Source organism: Bos taurus, chromosome 10 (assembly GCF_002263795.3).
Source record: "Bos taurus isolate L1 Dominette 01449 registration number 42190680 breed Hereford chromosome 10, ARS-UCD2.0, whole genome shotgun sequence".
NCBI lineage: Eukaryota > Metazoa > Chordata > Mammalia > Artiodactyla > Bovidae > Bos > Bos taurus.
The window spans coordinates 83,241,024-83,265,628 of NC_037337.1; the positions used below are offsets into that span (position 1 = coordinate 83,241,024).

Below are 24,605 nucleotides of genomic sequence, written 5' to 3' on the forward strand. Positions count from 1 at the left end.
AGTGGTTAAGACTCTGTGCTTCCACTGTAGGGGGATTCCATCCCTGGTTGGGGAACTAATATCCCAAATGCTCCACAGTGTGGCAAAAAAAAAAAATAATAATAAGTTAAAAACCCCACCTTGGACTTGCACACACATCTCATTTGTAGCATCCTGACCTGACCTGTTTTGAGTGTCCAGACTTCTGTTCCTCACCCCTTATTACCAGCTGTCCTGCTTCCCACAGACCCCCTCAGAGCCCTCACACCAATTAGTATCCACTTATGTGATCACATGGGGTGGGTGGTGTGTCACCCAGAGCCAGACATTCTGGGGTGTGAAGTCAGTGGGCCTTAGGAAGCACTGCTGTTAATAAAACTGCTGCTGCTGCTAAGTCGCTTCAGTCGTGTTCGACTCTGTGCAACCCCATAGACGGCAGCCCACCAGGCTCCCCCGTCCCTGGGATTCTCCAGGCAAGAACACTGGAGTGGGTTGCCATTTCCTTCTCCAATGCATGAAAGTGAAAAGTGAAAGTGAAGTTACTCAGTCGTGTCCAACCCTCAGTGACACCATGGACTGCAGCCTTCCATGCTCCTCCATCCATGGGATTTTCCAGGCAAGAGTACTAGAGTGGGGTGCCATTGCCTTCTCTGGTTAATAAAGCTAGCAGATGCAATAGAATTCCAATAGAGCTGTTCAGAACCCTAAAGGATGATGCCATCAAGGTGTTGCACGCACTATGTCAGCAAATCTGGAAGACCCAGCAGTGGCCACAGGAATACTAGTAAGGTCATGCTTAGCATCTTGCATGTTAGGCTTCAGCATTATGCGAGCCAAGAACTTCCAGATGTCCAAGCGTCCAAGCTGGGTTTAGAAAAGACAGGAATCAGAGATCAAATTGCCAACATTTGCTGAATCATACAGAAAGCAAGGGAATTCCAGAAAAGCATCTGCCGCTGTTTCGTCGACTACACTAAAGCCTTTGACTGTGTGGATCATAACAAACTGTGGAAAGCTCTTAAAGAGGTGGGAATACCAGTCCCTCTTACCTGTCTCCTGAGAAACTGTATGCAGGTCAAGAAGCAACAGTTAGAACCCTGTATGGAACAACTGATTGGTTCAAGATTGAGAAAGGAGGCTGTCTGCGGTCACCCTGTTTGTTTAACCTGTGTGCGGAGCACATCATGAGAAATGCCGGGCTGGGTGAGTTACAAGCTGGAATCAAGATAGGTGGGAGAAACATCAACAATCTCAGATATGCAGATGATACCACTCTAATGAGAGAAAGCAAAGAGGAGCTACAGAGTCTCTTGATGAGGGTGAAGGAGGAATGAAAGAGCCGGGTTAAGACTAAATATTAAAAAACTAAGATCATGGCATCCAGCCCCATTACTGCATTTCGAATAGAAGGGGAAAAGGTGGAAGTAGTGACAGATTTCCTCTTCTTGGGATCCAAAATCACTGCGGACGGTGGCTGAAACCATGAGATCAGAGGACAGTTGCCTCTTGGCAGGAAAACGATGACAAACATAGTCAGTATATGGAAAAGCAGACATTATTCTGCCAACAAAGGTCCATATAGTCAAGGCTGTGGTCTTCCCAGTGGTCACATATGATTATGAGAGCTGGACTGTAAAGAAAGCAGAGCACCAAAGAATCGATGCCTTTGAATTATGTTGCTGGGGAAGATTCCTGAAAGTCCCTTGGACAGTGGGGAGATCAAACCTGTCAGTCTTAAGGGAAATCAACCCTGAATACTTGTTGGAAGAACTGATGCTGAAGCTGAAGCTCCGGTACTTTGGTCATCTGATGCGAACAGCTGACTCATTGGAAAAGTCCTTGGTGCTGGGAAAGATTGAGTGTAGGAGAAGAGATCGTCAAAGGAAGAGATGGCTGGATGGCATCATCGATGCAAGGGACACGAACCTGGGCAAACTTCGGGGAGATGGTGAGGGACAGGGAAGCCTGGTGTGCTGCAGTCCATGGGTTCCCAGAGTCGGACACGACTGTGTGACTGAAAAACAACATGTGATCACATATACATTTGGGGAGAGGGACCGGAAGCTTTATTAACTACAAATTCAAAGTTTGTGTTTTTTTTTTTTTATTGGGGTATAATTGCTTTACAATGTTTTGTTAGTTTCTCCTGTACAACAGAATGAATCAGCTCTTTGTATACATATATTCCCCTGCCTCTTAGACCTCCCTCCCACACGCCCATTCCCACCCACTTAGGTCATCACAGAGAACTGAGCTCCCTGTGCTATACCACAGCTTCCACCTGCTATCTGTTCTACACATGGCGGTATATATATGGGCTTCCCAGGTGGCTCAGGGGTAAAGAATCTGCCCTTCAATGCAGGAGACACAGATTCGATCCCTGGGTCAGGAAGATCCCCTGGAGAAAGGGGATGGCAACTCACTCCAGTATTCTTGCCTGGAAATCCCGTTGACAGAGTATCTTGGAGGGCTACAGTCCTTGGGATCGCAAAGAGTCAGATTTGACTGAGCACAGCACAGTGTATACATGTCAACCTCATCTGCCAGTTCATCCCACTCTCTCCTTCCCTGCTGTGTCCACGCATACATTATCTACCTCCGTGTCTCTATTCCTGCCCTGGAGCTAGTCATCTTCCATTTTTCTTGATTCCACATGCACATATTAATATACAATAAATTGTTTTACTCTTTCTGGGTTACTTCACTCTGCATGACCAACTCTAGGTCCATCCACATCTCTACAAATGACCCAATTTCATTTCGCTTCTTTTTACAGCTGAGTAATATTCCATTGTATAAGATGTTTCGTTCAGTCACTCAGTCATGTCCAACTCTTTGTGACCCCATGGACTGCAGCATGCCAGGTCTCCTTGTCAATCACCAACTCCCAGAGTTTACTCAAACTCATGTCTATCAAGTTGGTGATGCCATCCAACCATCTCATCCTCTGTTATCCCCTTCTCCTGCCTTCAGTCTTTCCCAGCATCAGGGTCTTTTCAAACAAGTCAGCTCTTCTCATCAGGTGGCCAAAGTATTGGAGCTTTAGCTTCAGCATCGGACCTTCCAATGCATATTCAGGACTCTCAAGAATCTCCAACACCACAGTTCAAAAGCACCAATTCTTCAGCACTCATCTTTCTTTATGGTCCAACTCTCACATCCATACATGACTGCTAGAAAAACCATAACTTTGACTAGATAGACCTTTGTCGGCAAAGTAATATCTCTGCTTTTTAATATGCTGTCTAGGTTGATCATAGCTTTTCTTCCAAAGAGCAAGGGTCTTTTAATTTCCTGGCTGCAGTCACCATCTGCAGTGATTTTGGAGCCCAAGAAGAAAAGTCCGCATCTTACTTATTCATTCATCTGTCAGTAGACACAGGTTGTTTCCATGTCCTGGCTGTTGTAAATAGTGCTAGAGTGAACGTTGGGGGATATGTGTCTTTTGAATTATGATTTTCTCAGGGCAAATGCCAGTAGTGCGATTGCTGGGTTATATTTTTAAGTTCTGTTTTTAATTTTTTAAGGAACTCCATCCTGTTCTCTAAAATGGCTGTATCAATTTACATTCCCACCAAAGTGCAGGAGAGTTCCCTTTTCTCCACACCCTTTCCAGCATTTATTGTTTGTAAGTTTTTGACGATGGCCATTCTGACCATTTTGATTTGCATTTCTTTAACGATTAATTGGGCTTCGTATGTGGCTCAGTTGGTAAAGAATCACCTGCGAATGCAAAAGTTTCAGGTTCCGTCCCTGAGTAGGGAAGATCCCTTGGAGGAGGAAATGACAACCCATTCCAGTATGCTTGCCTGGAAAATTCCATAGAAAGAGGAGCCTGACGAGTTACAGTCCGTGGGATTGCAAAGAGTTGGACATGATCGAGCATGAATAAGGAAGGAAAAGTGAATGACGTGGAGCATCTTTTCAAGTACCTCTTGGCCATCTCACATACACATTTTTACTGCCCTCCTGTAAGAGGATTTCTTACCCAGTGTGTTCATGCTAAGCACCTTTGCATAGTATGTGCCGCACTATCCTATGAGCATAAAAGACAGATGCCCAGTGTGACAGCATTATGGATGCTCAGTACATTTTGATGAACAAATAGGATTAATTTCTTCCTTAGTCTTCCCACTTTTTCCTGATGTCTCAAGGTCCTTACAAATAAACCAGTTTGAAAATACGACAAATCCTAAACTCCTGACTCCTCTGGAAAATGATTACCATGTTCCAAAGCTTATCGTATAGATGTGTCAGTATCTGCCCAGAGCTTCAGTGCTTTTATATGTAAATACGTATTTAAGAGTGACCATAAAGTCCTTGTATGGCATGAGTTCTTCAGTAAAGTCACTTCTACATAAGATTTTTTATCCTGCAGAATATAACATGGGGATCCTTTATAACAGCTTATCTACAAATATCATTCAAAATCTGGATATAAGTTGGTGTCTTACCTTCCCTAGAGCCAGTGATTAAAGGCCAGGGAAAATGGCTGCCCACAGATGTTAGTACAGTTTAATTTCATGAATGGGTCTTTTCTTCTGGTTGACCTAATAAGTTAACTATTCATGCCAGAAAGGGTGTATGTTTCTTGAGAGTAAGGTAAAGAAGGACTTTTTATATTCAGTTTACATGGAAGATTAAGAAATGCCTCAGATTACCCTAGCATAGTAACAATCTATGTATGAGTGCCTGTGTGTAATGTGTTCGAGCTTACGAGTTTAAATTTTGTTCTCTGCCTTCTTTGAAACCCTGGGTGAAAAATGGGCCTTCCTTCTTTGTTTAGAGATTATTCTGTTGTCTTTATCTGTAATGTTTCCCTCTTAAATCTCTTCTGCCTGGAATCTTTTTAAATTACTAACAATTAATGTCTCCTACATTTTTTTCTTAGAGTCAGACTGAATTATTTTTCTAAGTTTAACGGACTTAGACTTTAACATGAAGCCTGTAAAATTCCCCAGGACTCCTCTCCAACAGGTAGTTGGCTCTACTTACCATGTTTATGAATCGTTTTCTTTGATAATTGTTGCTTTACGGTCCCACACACTGTGAACATCAGGGTTCTATTTTATTTTGCTTTGACACATCAGAACTCCAGGTGATCTGGCCTGTCTTGCCCCATTTCCATTTCTTATGAAAGCTTATGAGAGTGGGTGATTATTTTAGCCAGAACATTGGTAATATTTGGCTTACCTCAAAGACTGTGAAAATCAGAACTACTGTGGCTGAAATTTCAACATTGAGAAAATGAGAGCTCTCATCAAGCCCCAGATATCAGATTTCTTGATGCAGAGGTCATTCTTAGCAAGGAGAGAAATTCCATAATCTTTCAGAGTAATTTGTCAGTCCCCTCACTCGTCAAAATTTTGTCCTATATCTGCCTATCTGAAATTCCTCTGGCTGAAGGTTTTTCTGAGCTGTCTTTTCTAAAGATGAAGATTTTTCAAATCTTAGATTATGAAACATATCTGTGCCAATAAGAGACAGTTTGAAAATAATGTAACACCATATATCTGGTAATAGCCCTTCACCTCCAGGCAAGTCCAAAGAGAAATGTAGGGGAAATAGATTTGGATCCTGAGATTCAGGTTCAAGGCTCAGTTCTGTCATTGACCAGCCACAGGGCCTTTGGCAGTCCTGTTTCACCAAGCTTGTCCCTTAGATGTGTATGCTCATTTGCTCAGTCATGTTTGACTCTTAATGACTTCCATGGACAGCAGCCTGCCAGGCTCCTCTGTTCATGGGATTTTACAGGCAAGAATACTGGAGTGGGTTTCCATTCCCTTCTCCAGGGAATCTTCCCAACCCAGGGATTGAGCCCGTATCTCTTGGGACTCCTGAACTGGCAGGCAGACTCTTTACCACTACTGCCACCTATCTGTAACTAATTAATACCTAGTCCATCCCATGGACGGAGGAGCCTGGTGGGCTGCAGTCCATGGCGTCGCTAGGAGTTGGACACGACTGAGTGACTTCACTTTCAGTTTTCACTTTCATACATTGGAGAAGGAAATGGCAACCCACTCCAGTGTTCTTGCCTGGAGAATCCCAGGGACGGGGAAGCCTGGTGGGCTGGCGTCTCTGAGATCACACAGAGTCGGACATGACTGAAGCGACTTAGCAGCAGCAGCAGCCCCTTACTAAATGGCTGTTTCTGTGTTTGTTGAGGGTTTAAAAAAAAGAAAAAGGTTATCAAAGGTATTGCAAACTGTAGATGTACTTTTAAGACAAAAGGTTTTCTGCCATTTCCTTCTTAAAGAGCTTTCTATCACTGAGTGTACTTATCTTGCTACTTTTCCTTCAGTAAACATGTATCTCCCAAGAAACTTTGCTCCTCGAGTTTCCTGCTTTTTCTTTATCCTTTTTAGATGCCAATTCTGGACATGACACTTTTCTCAGCTATGCCTAATAAAATAATAATATTCATAGTTACATTTTATTAGCTCCCTATTCAGAGAAGGCGATGGCACCCCACTCCAGTACTCTTGCCTGGAAAATCCCATGGACGGAGGAGCCTGGTGGGCTGCAGTCCATGGGGTCGCTAAGAGTCGGACACGACTGAGCGACTTCACTTTCACTTTTCACTTTCATGCATTGGAGAAGGAAATGGCAACCCACTTCAGTGTTCATGCCTGGAGAATCCCAGGGATGGGGGAGCCTGGTGGGCTGCCATCTATGGGGTTGCACAGAGTTGGACATGACTGACGTGACTGAGCAGCTCCCTATTAACTAGCTCAGCATTGTAGACTTATTCAACTTGAGGTCCACCATGACCCCTGAGGTCTCTTCTGCTGGGCAGGCCTAACCAGTCATTTCCCAATGCCTTATGTGTCCATGTGTTCTTGCCCTTATTTACTGCTGCTGCTAAGTCACTTCAGTTGTGTCCGACTCTGTGCGACCCCATAGACGGTGGCCCACCAAGCTCCCCCGTCCCTGGGATTCTCCAGGCAAGAACACTGGAGTGAGTTGCCATTTCCTTCTCCAATGGATGAAAGTGAAAAGTGAAAGTGAAGTCGCTCAGTCGTGTCCGACTCTTAGCGACCCCATGGACTGCAGCCTACCAGGCTCCTCCGCCATGGGATTTTCCAGGCAAGAGTACTGGAGTGGGGTGCCATTGCCGTCTCTGCCTTATTCACTATCTCCCTCCTATATGTGAACAGTTTTCTTTACAGCAGTCACTTGGATATCCCCTTTGCCAGCTTCATCATTCCTGCTGCACTTCTTTTCCCCTCAGTCCTTTATAATTAGTGTCTTCAGAGCCCTCCTAAAGTGCAGAGCCAGTATCAGACAGAATTGGCTAGTGCTGCACCCAGTGAGGGGAGTCCTCCCTAATCATTATCCTCCACATTATCTGTCACCCAAAAGATTGTTTGTTATCTGTGCAAGTAATCACAGGAAACCTGATCAGCTTCCAGCCTTTGGGCAGATCTTGCCACAGCCGCTTGACAAGTGACTAATTGCTGCTCTTCCCCTCCTGAAAATACCTTCCAAGGCTCTATAAAATCCACCCCTCTCTGTCATGCGTGGATAGTAGGGGACTCCAAGTGTTTTCTTCGGCAGCTCTCAGTGGTACAGATTGGGGGGCAGATGTTTTCTGTAGGAGGTGGTGGCCTCGTTCATGACCCAGAAATCGCAGAACTGTTTCCCAGGCCCTCTTAGCTTCACCAGTTGGGGCGTTGACTCCTAATCTGCAGGGTACCCTGTCCTGTGGGGATCATCCCTTCCCAAGATCAACAAGCGGATGTCGCTCCTCCTCTGCAGAGTGGCAGCCACCGTAACTAGCGCCCCTTTGGAAACGAGTCATCTAGCATTGTCTCCTGTCAAGTTTGACCGCAGCTGGGAATGTGAATAGTCAGGTTGCAGCACATTTGTTCATGGTTTCCTTTGAGCAGCTGGTCAAGATGAGAAGTTTGGACAGATTCAGACTCAGATTCTCCGACACCCCGTTGCCTCTTCTCCTCTCTTTATGAGACGAATCTTGCATGTGTGTGTCCTCTCTTTTGTTTCAGAATTCATGTCCTGTGCACACTAGTTCATGGTAGCACTGTTTACACCAGCCAAGACGTGAGGCAACCTAAATGTCCACTGACAGAGGCATGCATAAAGATGTGGTATATTACACAATTGGATGTTACTCAGCCATGAAAAGAAAATGAAATGATGCCATTTGCAGCAACATGGATGGACCCATGATCGTACTAAGTGAAGTCAGTCTGACAGAGAAAGACAGATATTATATGACATCACTTATATGTGCAATCTTTAAAAATACTACTAGTGAACTTACTTATAAAACAGAAAGAGACTCACAGACAAGAAAATAATATTATAGTTACCAAAGGGGAAAGGATGGGGAGGGATAAGTTAGGAGTTTGGGATTAATTCACTACTATATATAAGCTAGATAAACAAGGACAGGGAACTCTAGTCAATATCTTGTAATACCCTATAGTGTAAAAGAACCTGAGAAAGGAGATATATATGTATATGAATCACTTTGATGGACACTTGAACTAACACAGCATTTTAAATCAACTATATCAATTGAAAAAAAAATGTTTTAATTCATGTCCTGGAATGACCAAATAAATCAAATGTTGGTTCATTTTTAAGAAAGGGAAAATGCCCTATACTTCATGTAAGAAAGAAAGCTAGTGTCTCTTCATGTGTAATCCAAGAGCACCCTAACTAAATTCTTGGGCTTCTCTGATAGCTCAGTTGGTAAAGAATCCACTTGCAGTGCAGGAGACTGCAGTTTGATTTCTGGGTCAGAAAGATCTGCTGGAGAGTGGATAGGCCACCCACTCCAGTATTCTTGAGCTTCCCTTGTGGCTCAGCTGGTAAAGAATCCGCCTGCAGTGCGAGAGACCTGGGTTTGATCCCTGGGTTGGGAAGATCCCCTGGAAAAGGGAAAGGCTACTCACTCCAGTATTCTGGCCTGGTGAATTCCTTGAACTCTATAGTCCATAGGGTTGCAAAGAGTCGGACACAACTGAGTGACTTTCATTTTCACTTTTTCCAGTTTAGCTATACACACAGCTAGACTCAAGTTTTTCTACAGACAGAAAAATAGTAGATACTGCACTTACCACTTTTCTCTTTTTATTCCATATTATTGGCTCATTACCTTCTTACACAGTTCCTGGGGAGAGATCTAATTTGCCATGGGTACAACTAGATTGCAGCATACTGAATTAATACGAAATCTCCAGGAAAATGAAACAGCTCGGCCACACAGTTCCACTTTGAAAGTATGAAGCTGACGGCTTCATTTCAGTTGTTTGTAATTAAAGCCACTTTACAGATTACTTGGGGAAGTGTATGGAGGCAGGTCCCTCTGAGTGGTTCAAGGCCAGGAGGTTTGGTCGACTTCAAAGGAGTCCCACCAACCCCTCCCCACCCCACCCCCACACACACACAGCTGGGCCTGGAGAGGGGACCACAGATGAGGGAGGAGACAACCCATTGTAGAGTAGGAAGAGAACTGTGGGCTAATGGACTTGTTCTTTAGCTCTTTGGAACATGGGTGTCCTTTGGGGGTTGTTAAAATACGCATTTCTGGGGTTCAGTGAGATGGGACATGAGCCAAGGAATCATTATTAATATCCACACTTGCAGAGGGCCAAAGTTCACGGCTGCAGAAACACTATTTGGGTGCCTTTCCCCTCTTGATCTTGACTGTGTGAAGCTGGATTTTGATGAAGTCATAATAATATGATAATTCAGCTGGATTCGAGCAGTTCTCAATGGGGGTGCACACTTCGGGGAGATTTTTGCCAACAAACACAACTCAGGCATCATCCCAATTCTGTTATATTAAATCTTTGGAATTAGGGCCTCAGTTCAGTTCAGACACTCTGTTGTGTCCGACTCTTTGTGACCCCATGGACTGCAGCAAGCCAGGCTTCCCTGTCCATCACCAACTCCCAGAGCTTAGACTCATGTCCATTGAGTAGGTGATACCTTCCAACCATCTTATCTTCTGTCATCCCCTTCTCCTCCTGCCTTGAATCTTTCCCAGCATCAGGGTGTTTTCCAATGAGTCAGGTCTTTGCGTCAGGTAACCAAAGAACTGGAGTTTCAGCTTCAACATCAGTCCTTCCAATGAATATTCAGGACTGGTTTCCTTTAGGATGGACTGGTTGGATCTCCTTGCTGTCCAGGGGACTCTCAAGAGTCTTCTTGAACACCACAGTTCAAAAGCGTCAATTCTTCGGTGCTCAGCTTTCTTTATAGTCCAACTTTTACAAACATACATGACTACTGGAAAAACCAATGTTTTGCCTTGATGAACCTCTGTTGGCAAAGTAATGTCTCTGCTTTTTAATATGCTGTCTAGGTTGGTCATAACTTTACTTCCAAGGAGCAAGGGTTTTTTAATTTCATGGCTGCAGTCACCATCTACAGTCATTTTGGAGCCCAAGAAAATAAAGTCTGTCACTGTTTCCATTGTTTCCCCATCTACTTGCCATGAAGTGATGGGACCAGATGCCATGATCTTCGTTTTCTGAATGTTGAGTTTTAAGCCAACTTTTTCACTCTCCTCTTTCACTTTCATCAAGAGGCTCTTTATTTCTTCTTCCCTTTCTGCCATAAGGGTGGTGTCATCTGCATATCTGAGGTTATTGATGTTTCTCCCAGCAATCTTGATTCCAGCTTGTGCTTCATCCAGTCCAGCATTTCTCATGATGTACTCTGCGTAAAAGTTAAATAAGCAAAGTGACAATATATAGCCTTGACGTACTCCTTTCCCGATTTGGAACCAGTCTGTTGTTCTATGTCCAGTTCTAACTGTTGCTTCTTGATCTGCATAGATTTCTCAGGAGGCAGGTCAGATGGTCTGGTATTCCCATGTCTTGAAGAATTTTCCACAGTTTGCTGTGAATTAAGGCCTAAGAATGTGTATTTTTAAGGCTTCCAAGCGATCCTCCTGTGATGACGAATTAGAGGACAAATGAACTAAAGTGCTCGCCTTCATGCTGTGAGTTGTACGTAGTTAAGGAAGAACTACCAGTGCATCGGTTGTTTTTGCTTTTACCGTTGTTCCCAGATCTAATCAATTGTAAAGTAGGGCAGGCCCTGATTATAACCATTAGTGAACAAAAGTGTGCTGGCAGTTCACACCTGGGAGCTGGTGTCAGTTGTCCTGTTCACAAATAAAACCAGTAATCAGGGCCTGTGGTCCCAAATAAAACCAGTAATCAGGGTCTATGGATAATTAAGCTGTTATCCTTTTAATAATACACTTATAAACAGATACATACTCTGTAGAATAAAAATAAAGCAACATCTAGTTTTAAATAGTAAGTAATATACACTATCTTTATGCAAAAATATCCCATGTATTTAAAACGGGTGGCTAATTTGTGGTTTATTCAACAGTTTCCTTAAACAAATATTGAGTACCTATAATGGTCAGGGACTATTCCCCAAACAGATATAATAGTGAACAAATGAAACAAAAATGTCAGCCCTCGTGGAATTTACATTTAAACAGGGGCAGACTGTCCTGACCCTGTCCACTTGTGAATGGCTATAAGAAGAATGAACACATCCTGTCCCCAAGGCTGGCCATTCCAGGAGATTTGTAAGATTAATGATCTTTTTACTTTACTTCCTCACACCCCGACCTCTATTCTGTAAAAGACACTGGCATCCAGACTCCAATAAGACACTTTTTTTTTGAGACACTAGTCTGCCATCTTTGCAGTCAGGCAGACTATAAACAAGATAAAGAAATTAAATATATAGTGTGCTCTGTAGATACTAAAGAGAATCCCTCTGTGCGATTAGTATTTTACTGGGAGTCTATTGCATTCTGGCATTGTTAAATATATTTACAAAGATATCCCTGCCTTCAAAGAGTTTATCATCTAGTACAGCAACTTATTAAATGCTTCTCAGAGAGATTATGATCGTAATTTAGTTTATAGTGCAGGACAGAGCTCCAGAAACTGTATGTGCTGTACACATTACTCTTGCCTTTGAAGTCCCTTAGCCTTTTCTATAACACTCCCGTTTATGCAATACATTCATTATGGCTAAAAACGGCATAGCTGTGTCATGAAACATGGGGGAAAGATGTATAAATTAACAGACTGTGCAATTTGCATTCTTTTGCCACGGCTCATTATTTCTATTTCGACCATACATTTAGTCTTTGAAAGCCCCAGGGTTTTGAATACCGATGTTATCACATCAACATACTTGTTGCTGAGAAACATAAAGTAAGGGCAATCAAATGTACCTGTGGTATAATGGTTTTCAGGGTATGAAATCAGGGCTGCCACATCATCCTGGGAACAAGTTAGAAGTACAAATTCTCGAGTCCCCCACCCCACCCAAGCTCCCGAGTCAGAATCTCTGCAGTGAGGCCCTCAGCCTGTATCTTAACATGGTGATGAGGAAGAATGGCTCAAGTCATTCAAACACGTCACTCACTGGTGGATACTGATCAAAGCAGGTGAAGCAAGTGCATGATTATCCAAGGTGAGTGCACTAGATCCTGATTTCATGGTTTTGCACTTTTTTGGAATATGCTTCAGACAGTAACCAGGGTTGAGGCTTGAGACATCTCCACATCTGGGTTATGAATATATATGAGGTGGGTATAGTCAGGTGTATATAAAGTCGGGCTTCCCTTGTGGCTCAGCTGGTAAAGAATCTGCCTGCATTGTGGGAGACGTGGGTTCGATCCCTAGGTTGGGAAGATCCCCTGGAGAAGGGAAAGGCTACCCACTTTAGTATTCTGGCCTGGAGAATTCCATGGACTGTATAGCCCTTGGGGTCGCAAAGAGTTAGACACGACTGAGTGACTTTGGTGTTCACTGTCATGGTCAGGTGAAAGAAATCTGCTAACCAAAGATTAGATCTTATCACTAGGTAACTAACAGATAGTGGCACACCTGTCACATGACTTTACAGGACCCCAAAGTGGTGTTGGAGAAGACTCTTGAGAGTCCCTTGGACTGCAAGGATATCCAACCAGTCCATTCTCAAGGAGATCAGCCCTGGGATTTCTTTGGAAGGAATGATGCTAAAGCTGAAACTCCAATACTTTGGCCACCTCATGCAAAGAGTTGACTCATTGGAAAAGACTCTGATGCTGGGAGGGATTGGGGCAGGAGGAGAAGGGGACGACAGAGGATGAGATGGCTAGATGGCATCACTGACTCTATGGACATGAGTCTGAGTGAACTCCGGGAGTCGGTGATGGACAGGGAGGCCTGGTGTGCTGCGATTCATGGGGTCACAAAGAGTCGGACACGACTGAGCGACTGAACAGAACTGAAAGGCTATGTTCTCTTACTATTTCAGAAACTTCTCAGTGTTGATGCTCCCTATGTGGATAATGCATTTGCAGTTAACCTAGATTTCTGGTGTTATTATCTATGGGTTTGCCTGCCTATATCTTTATGTGTCTTTCACCATCCCCTTGTTTCATCTTTCCACTTTGTCTCTTTTGCATAACAGAGTCCTATTCTTACTATTCTGTTCTCACTGGCTTAATATACTGCGCTTGTGGAAGAGTTCTGCATTTCTTTAATTCTTAAAGCAGACAAATGGAGTATTATTAAGAGGTAAAAACTAAATGAGATTGCATTGCTTTTAAAGTTATGTTGCCCTTGGAGGTTTTATGAAGGGTCTTCTCTTTCCCCTTCTCCCTAAATAGAAAAATCTTTGGGGGAAAAATTGTTAGAAGGATTATTAGAGTATGGCTAGGCTTATTGAATTAGTTACAACATTGCTTGGCCAGGAGGCACTTAGGACCTTAGCTTCCGGACCAGGAATCGAACCCACACTCCCTGCACTGGAAGGTGGAGTCCTGACCACAGGACTATTGGTAGTCCTTCCTTGGGGAAGTCCCCTTCATTACTCATTTTTAAGATGATATTTTTTGTAAAGTTTGGACCTGGTTCCTCCTTTTTAGTTGCAGAAATAAAGGAGATGGTTATATTTAATCGGATGTTTTAAGGCCCAGTTAGTGTGGAAAACCCTTGAGATCACCTTTGCCCTGTATCCTGTCCACCCCCCTACCCCAGCTGTGTCCTGCTGTCTCCAGTCTGTTGCAGAGCCTCAGGGACTGATTTAGCCTTCTCCTTTCAAGTCATCTATTTTTGCTTTGTTTTTGTGGACATGTTTTCATTAAAGTGTAACAGACATACAGAAAAAGGCACAGACCATTAGTGTACATCAGAGTGGGTTTTCCCAAAGTGCACTTACCCATGTCATCACTACCCAGATCGAGAACTTGTTGGAACTTGACCAGCATCCAGACACCCTCCCTCCCACATGTCCCCCTCCCCAGCACCTCCCCTTCCTCCCCAACTGAACACAACACTGAATCCTAAAGTCACACACTCACTCTGCCTATCTGGGGGCTTCATGTCAGTGAAATCATCCCATATGTATTATTCTGTGTCTGGTGTCTTTAAGTCAACATTACGTTGCTGAGATTTGTCTGCGTTGCAGAGTGTCCATTTATTTTCATGGCTGTATTATATATCCATTGTGAGCACACACCAGTTTGTTTATCCATTCTGTTATTGAGCGTTTGGAGTATTTCTGCTTTGAGGATGTTATAGGTTCTTGTACATGTCCTCTGATACATGTATGTATGTACTTCTTTTCAGTATATACCTATGAGCGGAATGGCTAGCGTAGGATTTACATATACTCAGCTTCAGCAGAGGCTGTGAACCGGTTTCCCAAAGTGGTTGTAACAAGTACCTCCTGCAGTATGAGAGTGTGCTGGTTGCTTCACATCCTTTCTAGCATTTGATACTGTCTTTTTAATTTTAGCCACTCTAGTAGGTGATCCCTCTTTGTGGAGTTAATTTATATTTTTCTGATAACTGATGATGTTAAGTGCCCATATTTAATGGCTTTGAGATATCTTGTGAAATTCCTTTTCAGATCTTTGCCCATTTTTCTGTTGGTTTGTCTCTCATTAATTTTTAGGAGTTAATTATGTATGGATAAGAGCCCACTATTGGATATGTGTTTTATGTATATTCTCCTGCTCTGTGTCTTTGGATGAATAGAAGTTCTTAATTTTAATGAGTTTCAATCATTTCATTTATGATCCTGTTAAAGAAACCTCTGACTCTGTCATAAGGATATTCTTCCATGGTACAGTCTAGAATCTTTGGATATACATTTAAATATATGTCCAATTGGAATTGATTTTTATGCAAGTTTTGAGGTGAAGTTCAGGAATCATTTTCATATATGCATGTGTGTGTATATCACACACATATATGAAAATAAATATATGTGTATATGTGTGTGTATATGCACACACTATATATATATATATAAAATCTCTGGACCATTAGGGTTTTACTTTTTATTGTATTTTTTTTTTTTTTTTTGGTTTTTGCTTAGTTTTTATAGTGAAATTTTTATTTTAGAGTCATTTTTAATTTGCAGTCAAGTTGCCAAGAGAGTCCAAAGAATTTTCATGTACCCTCCTCTGCCCATTTTCCCCTGTTCTCATTATCTTACATCGCTATCATACATTTGTCACAGCTAAGGAGTCACTGTCAATGCATTCTTATTAACCAAAGTCCATGCTTTATTCAGAGCAGGACCATTAGGTTTTGACCAGTGCAAGTGCTGTTGAGGAATGCTTTGACACAACATCCTGTTAACTAAACCTTCAGTAACCAGCTCCACTGGAGTGACTTGTCTTAGATCTCAGCCTAAGTTGAATAACTCAGCCGGGATCAAGAGATGAATGTAGGTCCCATGAGAGCACTAGGAAGGAACTATGGAAATCCTGCAATCAAAGGCCCTCCAGATCTGATATCTGGAGAAGGAAATGGCACCCTACCCCAGTACTCTTGTCTGGAGAATCCCATGGACGGAGGAGCCTGGTAGGCCACAGTCCATGGGGTCACGAAGAGTCGGACATGACTGAGAGACTTCACTTTCACTTTTCACTGTCATGCATTGGAGAAGGAAATGGCAACCCACTCCAGTATTCTTGCCTGGAGAATCCCAGGGACAGGGGAGCCTGGTGGGCTGCCGTCTATGGGGTTGCACAGAGTAGGACACGACTAAAGCGACTTAGCAGCAGCAGCAGCAGGTCTGACATCACCTTAAACTTTTCATCTCCAGTTTTGAAAATCCTGCCTGAGTTTTAGAAGTACAATAAGCAGTCTTCTCCTTGAGTCCTTCAGAACTTGAATTTTGTAACTTCTAACCAAAGTTTAAAATATACCGATGATGAGCAGCTTTTCATTTTTAGTCATCACGCCTAATATTACATCCCTAGGATTTATCTATCTTATAACTAGAAGTTTGTACCTTTTGAACGCTAACCATTTCACCCACCACTCTCCAGCCTCTGCCTTTGACACCCACTGTTTCTAGGAGTTTGGTTTTCTAATTTTTAGAGCAACCTCCATAGTGTTTTCCCAGTGTCTGCACCAATCCAAATCGCTGCCAACAGCAGTGTCATGCACAAGGGTTCCCTTTTCTCCAGATCCGCGCTCAGTCTTGTCATTTCTTAGCTTGCTGATGATGATAGCCATTCTCACAGGTGTGAGTTCTCATTACAGTTCAGGTTTGCATTTCCTTGACGGTTAGTGACGCTGAGCATCTTTTCCTATACCTGTCGGCCATCTGTATGTCTTCTTTGGAAAACTGTCTGTTCAAATTTTCTTCTCATTTTTTAAAAATTCAGATTGTTTCCTTTTTTTGTTCTTGAGTTGTATAAGTTCTTTATATTTTTTTGGATATTAACCCCTTAGATATTAACCCCCATCAGATACATGATTTGCAAATATTTTCTCCTGTTCAGTAGGTTGCTTTTTCACTCTGTGGGTGATTTCCTTTGCTGCCCAGAAGCTTTTTGGTTTGATGTAGTCTGTCTTGTTTAGTTTGGCTTTTGTTGCCTTTGATTTTTGTGTCCGATTCAAAAAATGACTATCAGGAAGCTTACTGCCCATGTTTTCTTCTAGGAGTTTTACTGTTTCGGGTCCTGCATTCAAGTCTTTAATCCATTGTGAGTTAACTTTGTGTGATGTAAAGTGGGGGTATGGTCTAATCTGATAAACAGCTTTTTAGAGAGTGTTACTACCGGGTGCCGTGGGGAAGGAGACCTCAGGATGCCCCTTTGGCCTTGGGCGTGAGCACATGGAGAGCTCCGTGTCTGGCTCAGTCTTCTCTCCCCTCTTGAGCTCGGGCTTGGGGAATGTCACTGTGCCCCTGAGTTCTGAGGAAGGGAGGACAGGGAGCTCTTGATACTGCCAGGCCTGTTATTGCCAGCTCCCCCCGACCGCCCACACACACACACACACACACACACACATGCCTCTGCGAGACTTCTCTGTACCACACTTCAGCGGTGCTGGTGTACTTCAGAGTGTCCCTGACAGTCTTAACTATTTTTACTTTTGACTGAAAGTGCAGAAGAAGCCCCCGTCACCATGTTGTACTTTGACAGTGGACATTTAAATTGAAGCGAAAAGGCGAAGGCAGGCCAGCCAGCCCCATTAATATTTTATGAAATACTCATTGTTCTGTAACCGGCCGTAACCCGTCCTGGACGATGCTTTTATGGCTGACAGGCCGACCCCAGCAGGCACACACACACCCGGCCGCTTTGTCTCTGCCCCGCCTCTCCTCAGTACCATGAGCTCGCGCCACTCCGCCAGCCCGGTGGTCTTCACCAGCGCCAGAAGTTCACCGAAGGAAGAGCTTCACCCGGCCACCCCCCCGCAGCTCGCTCCTTCCTTCTCATCCTCCTCGTCCTCCTCCTCCGGTCCTCGGACTTTCTACCCCCGCCAGGGCGCTACCAGCAAGTACCTGATCGGATGGAAGAAACCCGAAGGAACCATAAACTCCGTGGGATTTATGGACACCAGAAAGTAAGGACTCTGTTGCTGCTCTTGCCGGGTGTTTTGCTTTTCACATGACAGTGAACAGAACAATTTCCTGCAAGAGAGGAGGCTGGGCTCAAGACTGGGGAGAGGGTGGTTTGGTAGGGAAGTTATTTTTCCTCCCACGTGAAACGTGTCTTAAATTGTTTCTCTGCCACATTCCTTAAATAAGATGTATTGCAAAACCGTCAGATTTGAGAATCTCAAAGTCTCCTAGGAAAGAGTCTGTCTGAAGAACAAACTTCAGAATAATCGCCCCTTGGGTGTTAAGATCACACTTGTCCCTTTGATGCTATTAATCACAGCCTTCCCGTGTAATTCCTAACTGGCCCAGGAGGGACTATTAGAAAGTAAGTGACCACCTCTGAACATAAAGAACTTTTGACAAAATAGTACAGCAAAAAATAAAGGATTCAGTCAATGACATTGGTTTTGTATCTATAGAGATTGCATTTGGGACTCATACCCTGTGGTCTTTTTTATTAGTAAGTCTGTTGCTAATTTTGGCTTAGTGGAGTTTATAGTTTCCTGTGAAAGAGTGATTTATTCATCAGGCTTTTTATTTTGTATTTCAAACTGGTCTTGTTTCTCTTTACAAGCACTTATCCAAATAGATTCTTAATATAATTGAACAGAAGTAATTCTCCTTTTCTCTCTTCTAATAGCTCTCCATTGACTTACCTCTTTCAGACCCCATCACACCCTTGAGTCCACCTCATCAAATTAACTTCTCCCCTCTCTTCCCCTTCCTTCAAGGCGTCATCAGAGTGACGGCAATGAAATAGCCCACCCAAGGCTGCGTGCCTCCACCAGGGACCTCAGGGCGTCCCCGAAGCCGACCTCCAAGTCCACCATTGAGGAGGATCTCAAGAAGCTCATTGACCTGGAAAGCCCAACCCCTGACTCCCAGAAGAATTTTAAGGTACAGAGCAGGTCTTGGGGTGAACAGCAGTCAGGGAGAGGCTGGACAGGGCAGTTACATTCTCCAGGAAGTGGTGGTTCCTAGCTCCTCCTCGTCAGACCCTCTGTCCCACCATCACCCAACTGTCTCAATATTTAGTTCATGTGTTTTCCAAATGTCCTGTCCCAGCAGCCACATCTGTGGAGTTTGGGTTTATAGTAACCTGTCCCCACCCCCAAGGCTCCTTATCTTCCACTGTATCCTACTTACGATGCACAAGCTATACTTTCTTGACATTGTCACTCAAACGACATTGCTTCTCGGAACTCTGCAGACCACCCATGGCTCTGTTGTCGGATGGAAAGTTTTCTGAAAGGGCTGCAGTGCTTCTGTCCACAGGGTCCTCCTCCCACAGTAGCCCCCAGGGTGTTCCCTGCCCCGCCTGCGCCCACAGCACCTGCACTGTGGCCTCACGTCTGCCCCCTGCCCCTGGCCAGCAAACCTACCAGCCGTACACTGCTTGCCGTTGAGTCCAGCAGACAGAGTTGGTGCGTTTACCTGAAGAACTTTCCAGACTCTGTTCAGAAAGCCTTCTCTCCGCTCTCAGAATGCCAGACTAGAAATGCCTTCTCTAGAACCCAGCCTCCCTCCCCATCAAGTCCTGAACACTTGCTCAGAGTTTGTGGGTATGTCAGTGGCCAAACGTTTGCATGACCACATGGAAAGATTTTTTTTTCTACCCACCTCACCTTGGGCAGACCCTTCAAGCCCACCTCAGGCTCTGCTTTCTTGTCTCTAAAGTGTGCCAGCTCACTCCCAAATGAGCCAGCAGCTGGTGTTGGCTGAGCTGGGCCCAAAGGTATTATATTTCACACATAGCATAACATGTTCCTGTCTGGAGTGTACTGGGTGGGCCCACGAGAAGAGAGTCCACCGCTCCAGAGGGTCGTGGGTGCACACTTTTATGTTCTCTGTTCTCTGTGTTCTCAGTTAAATGATTTGTAGTCTGTTTGAAGTGACTAAAAAGCTTAGTTTAAGAGGGCCATTGAGAATTGATGCAAAGTGGAAGCTGACATATTTCCTTAACCACTTACCATCCTCAGAGGGCGAGAGACGTGCCCAGAGTGATGAGCCGTGTGGTCTCGTCTCATCTGGGCTTCCTCGTCACCGTTCCAGTTCCTGTGCACACACACGTTCCTCTTTGTGTGAGTGTGCCACACACGTGTGTGCGTTCCTCTAGATAGGTCAGGTATACATTTGAAACTGACAGATCAACGTCTCCAGAGATGAAATGTACTCCAAAGACCATTCTGGGGTTTTGCAGAGAAATCACTGAGTTATTAACATAAGCATTAACATCATAAATCATTTTAAAGACTTAACATTCTGGATTTCTATCATTTCTGTTTCATAAGCCAGCACTTAACAGTTCTGACTCATCACCCAGGGCACAAATGGTTTCCTTAGCAACCCCGCAAAAGATAGTACTTGAAACTTCTTTCTTTATCCATCAAAAACCAAAGAGGTGTATTAAAATTTTTAACTACCAGTTTCAAAATTATTTCAGATTTTTCCTGAGGTTAAAGGAAAATAAAATCTGCCCTGAAAGGAATCTTTCCTCCAATCCTTAGTTTAACATTTTTGGAAAGGGGTAAGCTCAGAGCTTTCTTTCTTTTGATTTACTCCTGCAGTGAAAATAATTGAAAGCAAATGTCTGTCTTGCCCTCATTCCAGGTCTTGGCTTTTATTTCCAAAGTGAATTACTTTAACATTCCTATTTGAAACAGGAATGCACATGCTTTATGTGGTGACTATATTATCATGAGACCCTCTGCAAAGAAAGTGCTTCTGCTGGTTGAACTATTATGGGGAAAAGGCTGGGAGCAGGAGCTGGAAAAGTGCTGTGTTTTCTCTCTCGTGTCATCGTTTTTCATCTGGCTTCAGATGAGTTCAGCTAAGTAGCTCTGTGTGTCTTCTGAGACTCATGTGAGCGACGTGCCTCTGCTGTGTCAGTGAGGCCAGTGTGCCCTTGCGAGGTCTCCCCGGCCATGCCTGGCTCAGGGCTCCAAGCCACTGCGTCAGGCTTCAGGGTACAAGGAGTATCCTACCCTGGGCGGTGATCCTTGGAACCCACTCACACCACATTGGCAAGGGCTACCTGTGAGCCACCATGAATGTCAACTGACAGATTGTTCCCAGGCTCGTCTGCCAGCAGAGGGAGACGACTGCTGCAGGGCATGGCCACGCTCTGCTGGGCAGGCTGGAGCTGGGAGTGGGGCGGCTGCGAACCTCCAGGCAGCTGCTGTGAAACTTGTATCTCAAGGAAGATGGCAGAGCTGTAACGTTCTGAGAAACCTCATTGGCAGGCAGAGCTGGGATCACCATATTCTCCCCGAGGGTTGAATGCAGTCCGGCGAGTGAACAGAACTGTAGTGCGAACCAAGAGCCCTGCTCTCCAGCCAACACTCACAGATACAGACCAAAGGAAGAGGTGTCATGCGGGCGCCTAGCGTTTAGGAAGAGATGGTACTTGTTTATCGCAAGTGCAAGAGTGATCCGTTTCACTGAGAGCCGGGGCGCGTGAAAAGAGTGAGGAGAGGGAGGAGGTGGACCCTGATGCAAGAGGCCACCTCTCTAGGCCTAGCTCGATCAGACTTGATCAGTGGTGCCCAAATGATTTTAAAGTTTAAGAATCCTTTTGTTTCCTACTAACAGTTACACACGGAAGCCCAGTACTTAGAACTGAGATGGCAGAACTTCTCCGATAGCAAGGATGGAGTGTCTTGGGCTCCTGGGTCCCTCCTGAACACCTCATTTCCCCAGGCAGTGATGCCGGGAGGAGCCCTTAGGGCTCCTTGTAACAGAGTTGATATCTCCCTTCCTAAATGCTCTCTATTATCCTTTCTGAGTCTGCCACCCGCTGCGTTGTGGTTCTTTCCTGGGGCTGGCAGCACAGGGCAGCACCACTCAGCGATATCAGTATAACCTCCCAGGGAAGGCAGGGGGTGCCCTAGGGAACTGGGTAGATGCACACACCTTTGAGGCTAGAATTGCAGGGGACTGAAGGTGGGAGCCATCGCATGTGCTTGGACCAGACTAGTCCTGCTAGTTTTTAACAGAAAATATCTAGGCAGACCACTTCCTTCCCTCTCCTCCCTTTAGTGCAAGATGTTATAACTTAATAAATCATGCTGTCCAAAAGATCTCTTCAAGTAGCTGTTTACCTTAAAGTATATTAATATTTCCCAAAGAGGCTGAAATTAGAACTGGTGAAAATTCTCTCTTCTGTAAATTTATCAGGGTGGGGATATTCACTGGAAAAGGAAATCCCTTGGCCAAACCCAAAGGTGCCAAAAACGATGGAGAGCAGTTTTTTTAATAGATCTGAGATCTGGGCTGGTAGGCAGGAGCTCTATGTGACAGTTCTGGAACCTTGGGCAGGTGGAGCGAGATGGCCTGCTTCCTCTCTTAGTTTACAGTTGGCAAGCCACTTAGCCTCTCTAACGCCCACTCTTGTGGGTGAAATGAAAAAGGAAATCATCATTTCCACACCAAGTCCCTGCTCTCTTACAGACCCACATAGAATTTATCACAGCAGCTTAGTTTTCAAGGTAAGCACATATGTACTTTGGGTTTAACTCACCATGAATTTTAAAAAGCAAACACAATCGGCTACACTTGGAGCTCATTTACAATGCATTTGATTAATAATTTTTTCATATGGATGTTGCAGCTGTGCCTGCCACATTGTGGACCACTTTGACTTGATGAGCCCTTGACTTGGTGGATGGAAGTGTGTTAGACCGCAGAGCCCGTTGAATGAGTCTGAGCATCAGCTCTGTTCTCAGCCTCCTAGATGGAGCCGTTGCCGTATCATTCTCTCTCTGTCCCTTCAAAGCGGCACGGAAAGTTTCACGGTGGCTTCCTGCCAGCAGTGACTCAGCCCTCCTACTCACATCCTCACCTGTTCCCCACATTGTTCTCCCTGCCAAGGTGAACAGTCGACTAAGAGGAGCTGAATAAGGATAACTCCGTTAACAGACCACATACCCTGTTGGCTTGCAGGATGCTGGATATTTCAACACTGTTAACATGTCTGTTTTTTCCTTCATGAATGGCTTTCTCAGAAGCTTGCTGTTTGCACAAAAATCTGAAATAAAAATCGAATCTGGTCACAAGGGCAAAAGACGTTAACAAGAGATACAGCCGTCCGGAGCCTTTGTCATTTTATATAACTGTATATATACTTGTCTTTTATAAAGATAGCTTCCCTATTTTTATTTCACCAATAGAAATCCATCTCAAAAAATAATCTCCCAAGCTCATTAAAAATAATATTAGTTGTTCGAGCTTTCAAGAGCCACCTATTATTTGAGTGACCGTATTGTGAAGATCAAAGGCTCTTGTTGCCTGGCAAACACGCATTGCTTGACAGGCTTCTGAGGATACCTCCCAGTGTCGTGGCTGTGTCCTTAGGGACCATAACGTAATTTCGGAACACCACTGATGCATGCCGTTGTGATCAATCCAGCATTGCTTGTAATCCTCAGAATAATCCTGAGCGCTTCCGCGCCCCCATTTCATAGACAAGCCCCCATTTCATAGATGAGGAATTGGGTTCCGAGCAATAACATGATTTGGTCAATGACATGGGATTCAAATAAAACCCGTATTTGTCTGTTCTTAAAGTCTTGCTGTAACCATGACACAATAGTGATGAATCAAGCGGATTCATCCCATATGTGAATCTTATACTGAGCACTCTTCGGCTGCAGCTGACGTGCTGAGCGGTGAGGCTATGTCGACCAGGAACTCTGATTTTGCCCTTGGAGGTGTAGAGATGGGGGACCCTGAGGCCTCCTTTCTGGGCTCCAGGATTTGAAGGGTTGTGTCTATGAGAGTGATTTTGCTAACCCACCTATCCTGCACCCCGGGTCGTGGGTGTGTGACCCAGAAAGTTGATTTCTGCTGTCCTGATGCTATTTTTCAGTTCCACGCGCTCTCCTCCCCTCAGTCTCCTTTTCCCACCACCCCCACATCAAGGCGGGCCTTGCACAGAACGCTGTCCGACGAGAGTATCTACAGCGGCCAGAGAGAGCACTTTTTCACCTCGAGGGCTTCACTTCTGGACCAGGCCTTGCCCAACGACGTCCTCTTCAGTAGCACGTACCCTTCTCTCCCCACATCTCTTCCTTTGCGGAGGCCTTCATACACCTTGGGAATGAAGTCCTTACACGGTAAGCCTGTCTTCAGCTGCAGCTAACAGCCCTGCTGCTGATGACCCGTGTCCCTCAAAACACCTGCCACTCAGTTTGCTCGAGGATGGTAATTAGAGGAAGACCTGCTTGCTCACTCAGGTTATCTGGGCTCCCTGCCCCCCCATTCAGCCTCTCACCTAGAATCCCAGCCACAGGGTACGGACCCTGAGCCTCACCAGACCACAAGACTCATCTTGGATTAGTTTCAGGTGTCCCACACAATGATTTGATATTTGTATATATTGCAAAATGATCACAAGATTAACGTCTGCCACCATACATAGTTTAAAAGTGTTTTTAAACTGAAAGTTTTAAAAGGTTCTAAAAATTTAAGTTTTAACAGTTGAAAAATTTTCTTTTTGATGAAAACTTTTAAAATTTACTTTTGTAGTAGCTTTTAAATATGCAGTACAGTATTAGCAGTAGTCACCATGATATAGATTATATCCCCACGAATGCCTTATAACTGCAAGGCTGTACTTTTGAGTCCCTCCAGCAGTTTCTACTACCCCCACCCCTCCTTCTGGCAACCACAACCTATTCTCTGTAACTATGAGCTCACGTTTTTTTAGATTCCAC

At 44.3% G+C, this 24,605-nt stretch overlaps 1 protein-coding gene across 28 annotated transcripts in view; it reads left to right on the forward strand.

Moving 5' to 3' along the window:
- The window catches only part of SIPA1L1 (signal induced proliferation associated 1 like 1), a 521,644-nt gene that overhangs the window by 486,617 nt on the left and 10,422 nt on the right, over positions 1-24,605 (forward strand). For all 28 annotated transcript variants that reach the window (XM_059890919.1, XM_059890912.1, XM_059890910.1 and 25 more), the window contains 3 exons: positions 17,616-17,855; positions 18,624-18,789; positions 23,759-24,005. In XM_059890919.1, the coding sequence (XP_059746902.1) occupies positions 17,616-17,855; positions 18,624-18,789; positions 23,759-24,005 (653 nt within the window). The remainder of the gene's footprint in view (positions 1-17,615; positions 17,856-18,623; positions 18,790-23,758; positions 24,006-24,605) is intronic.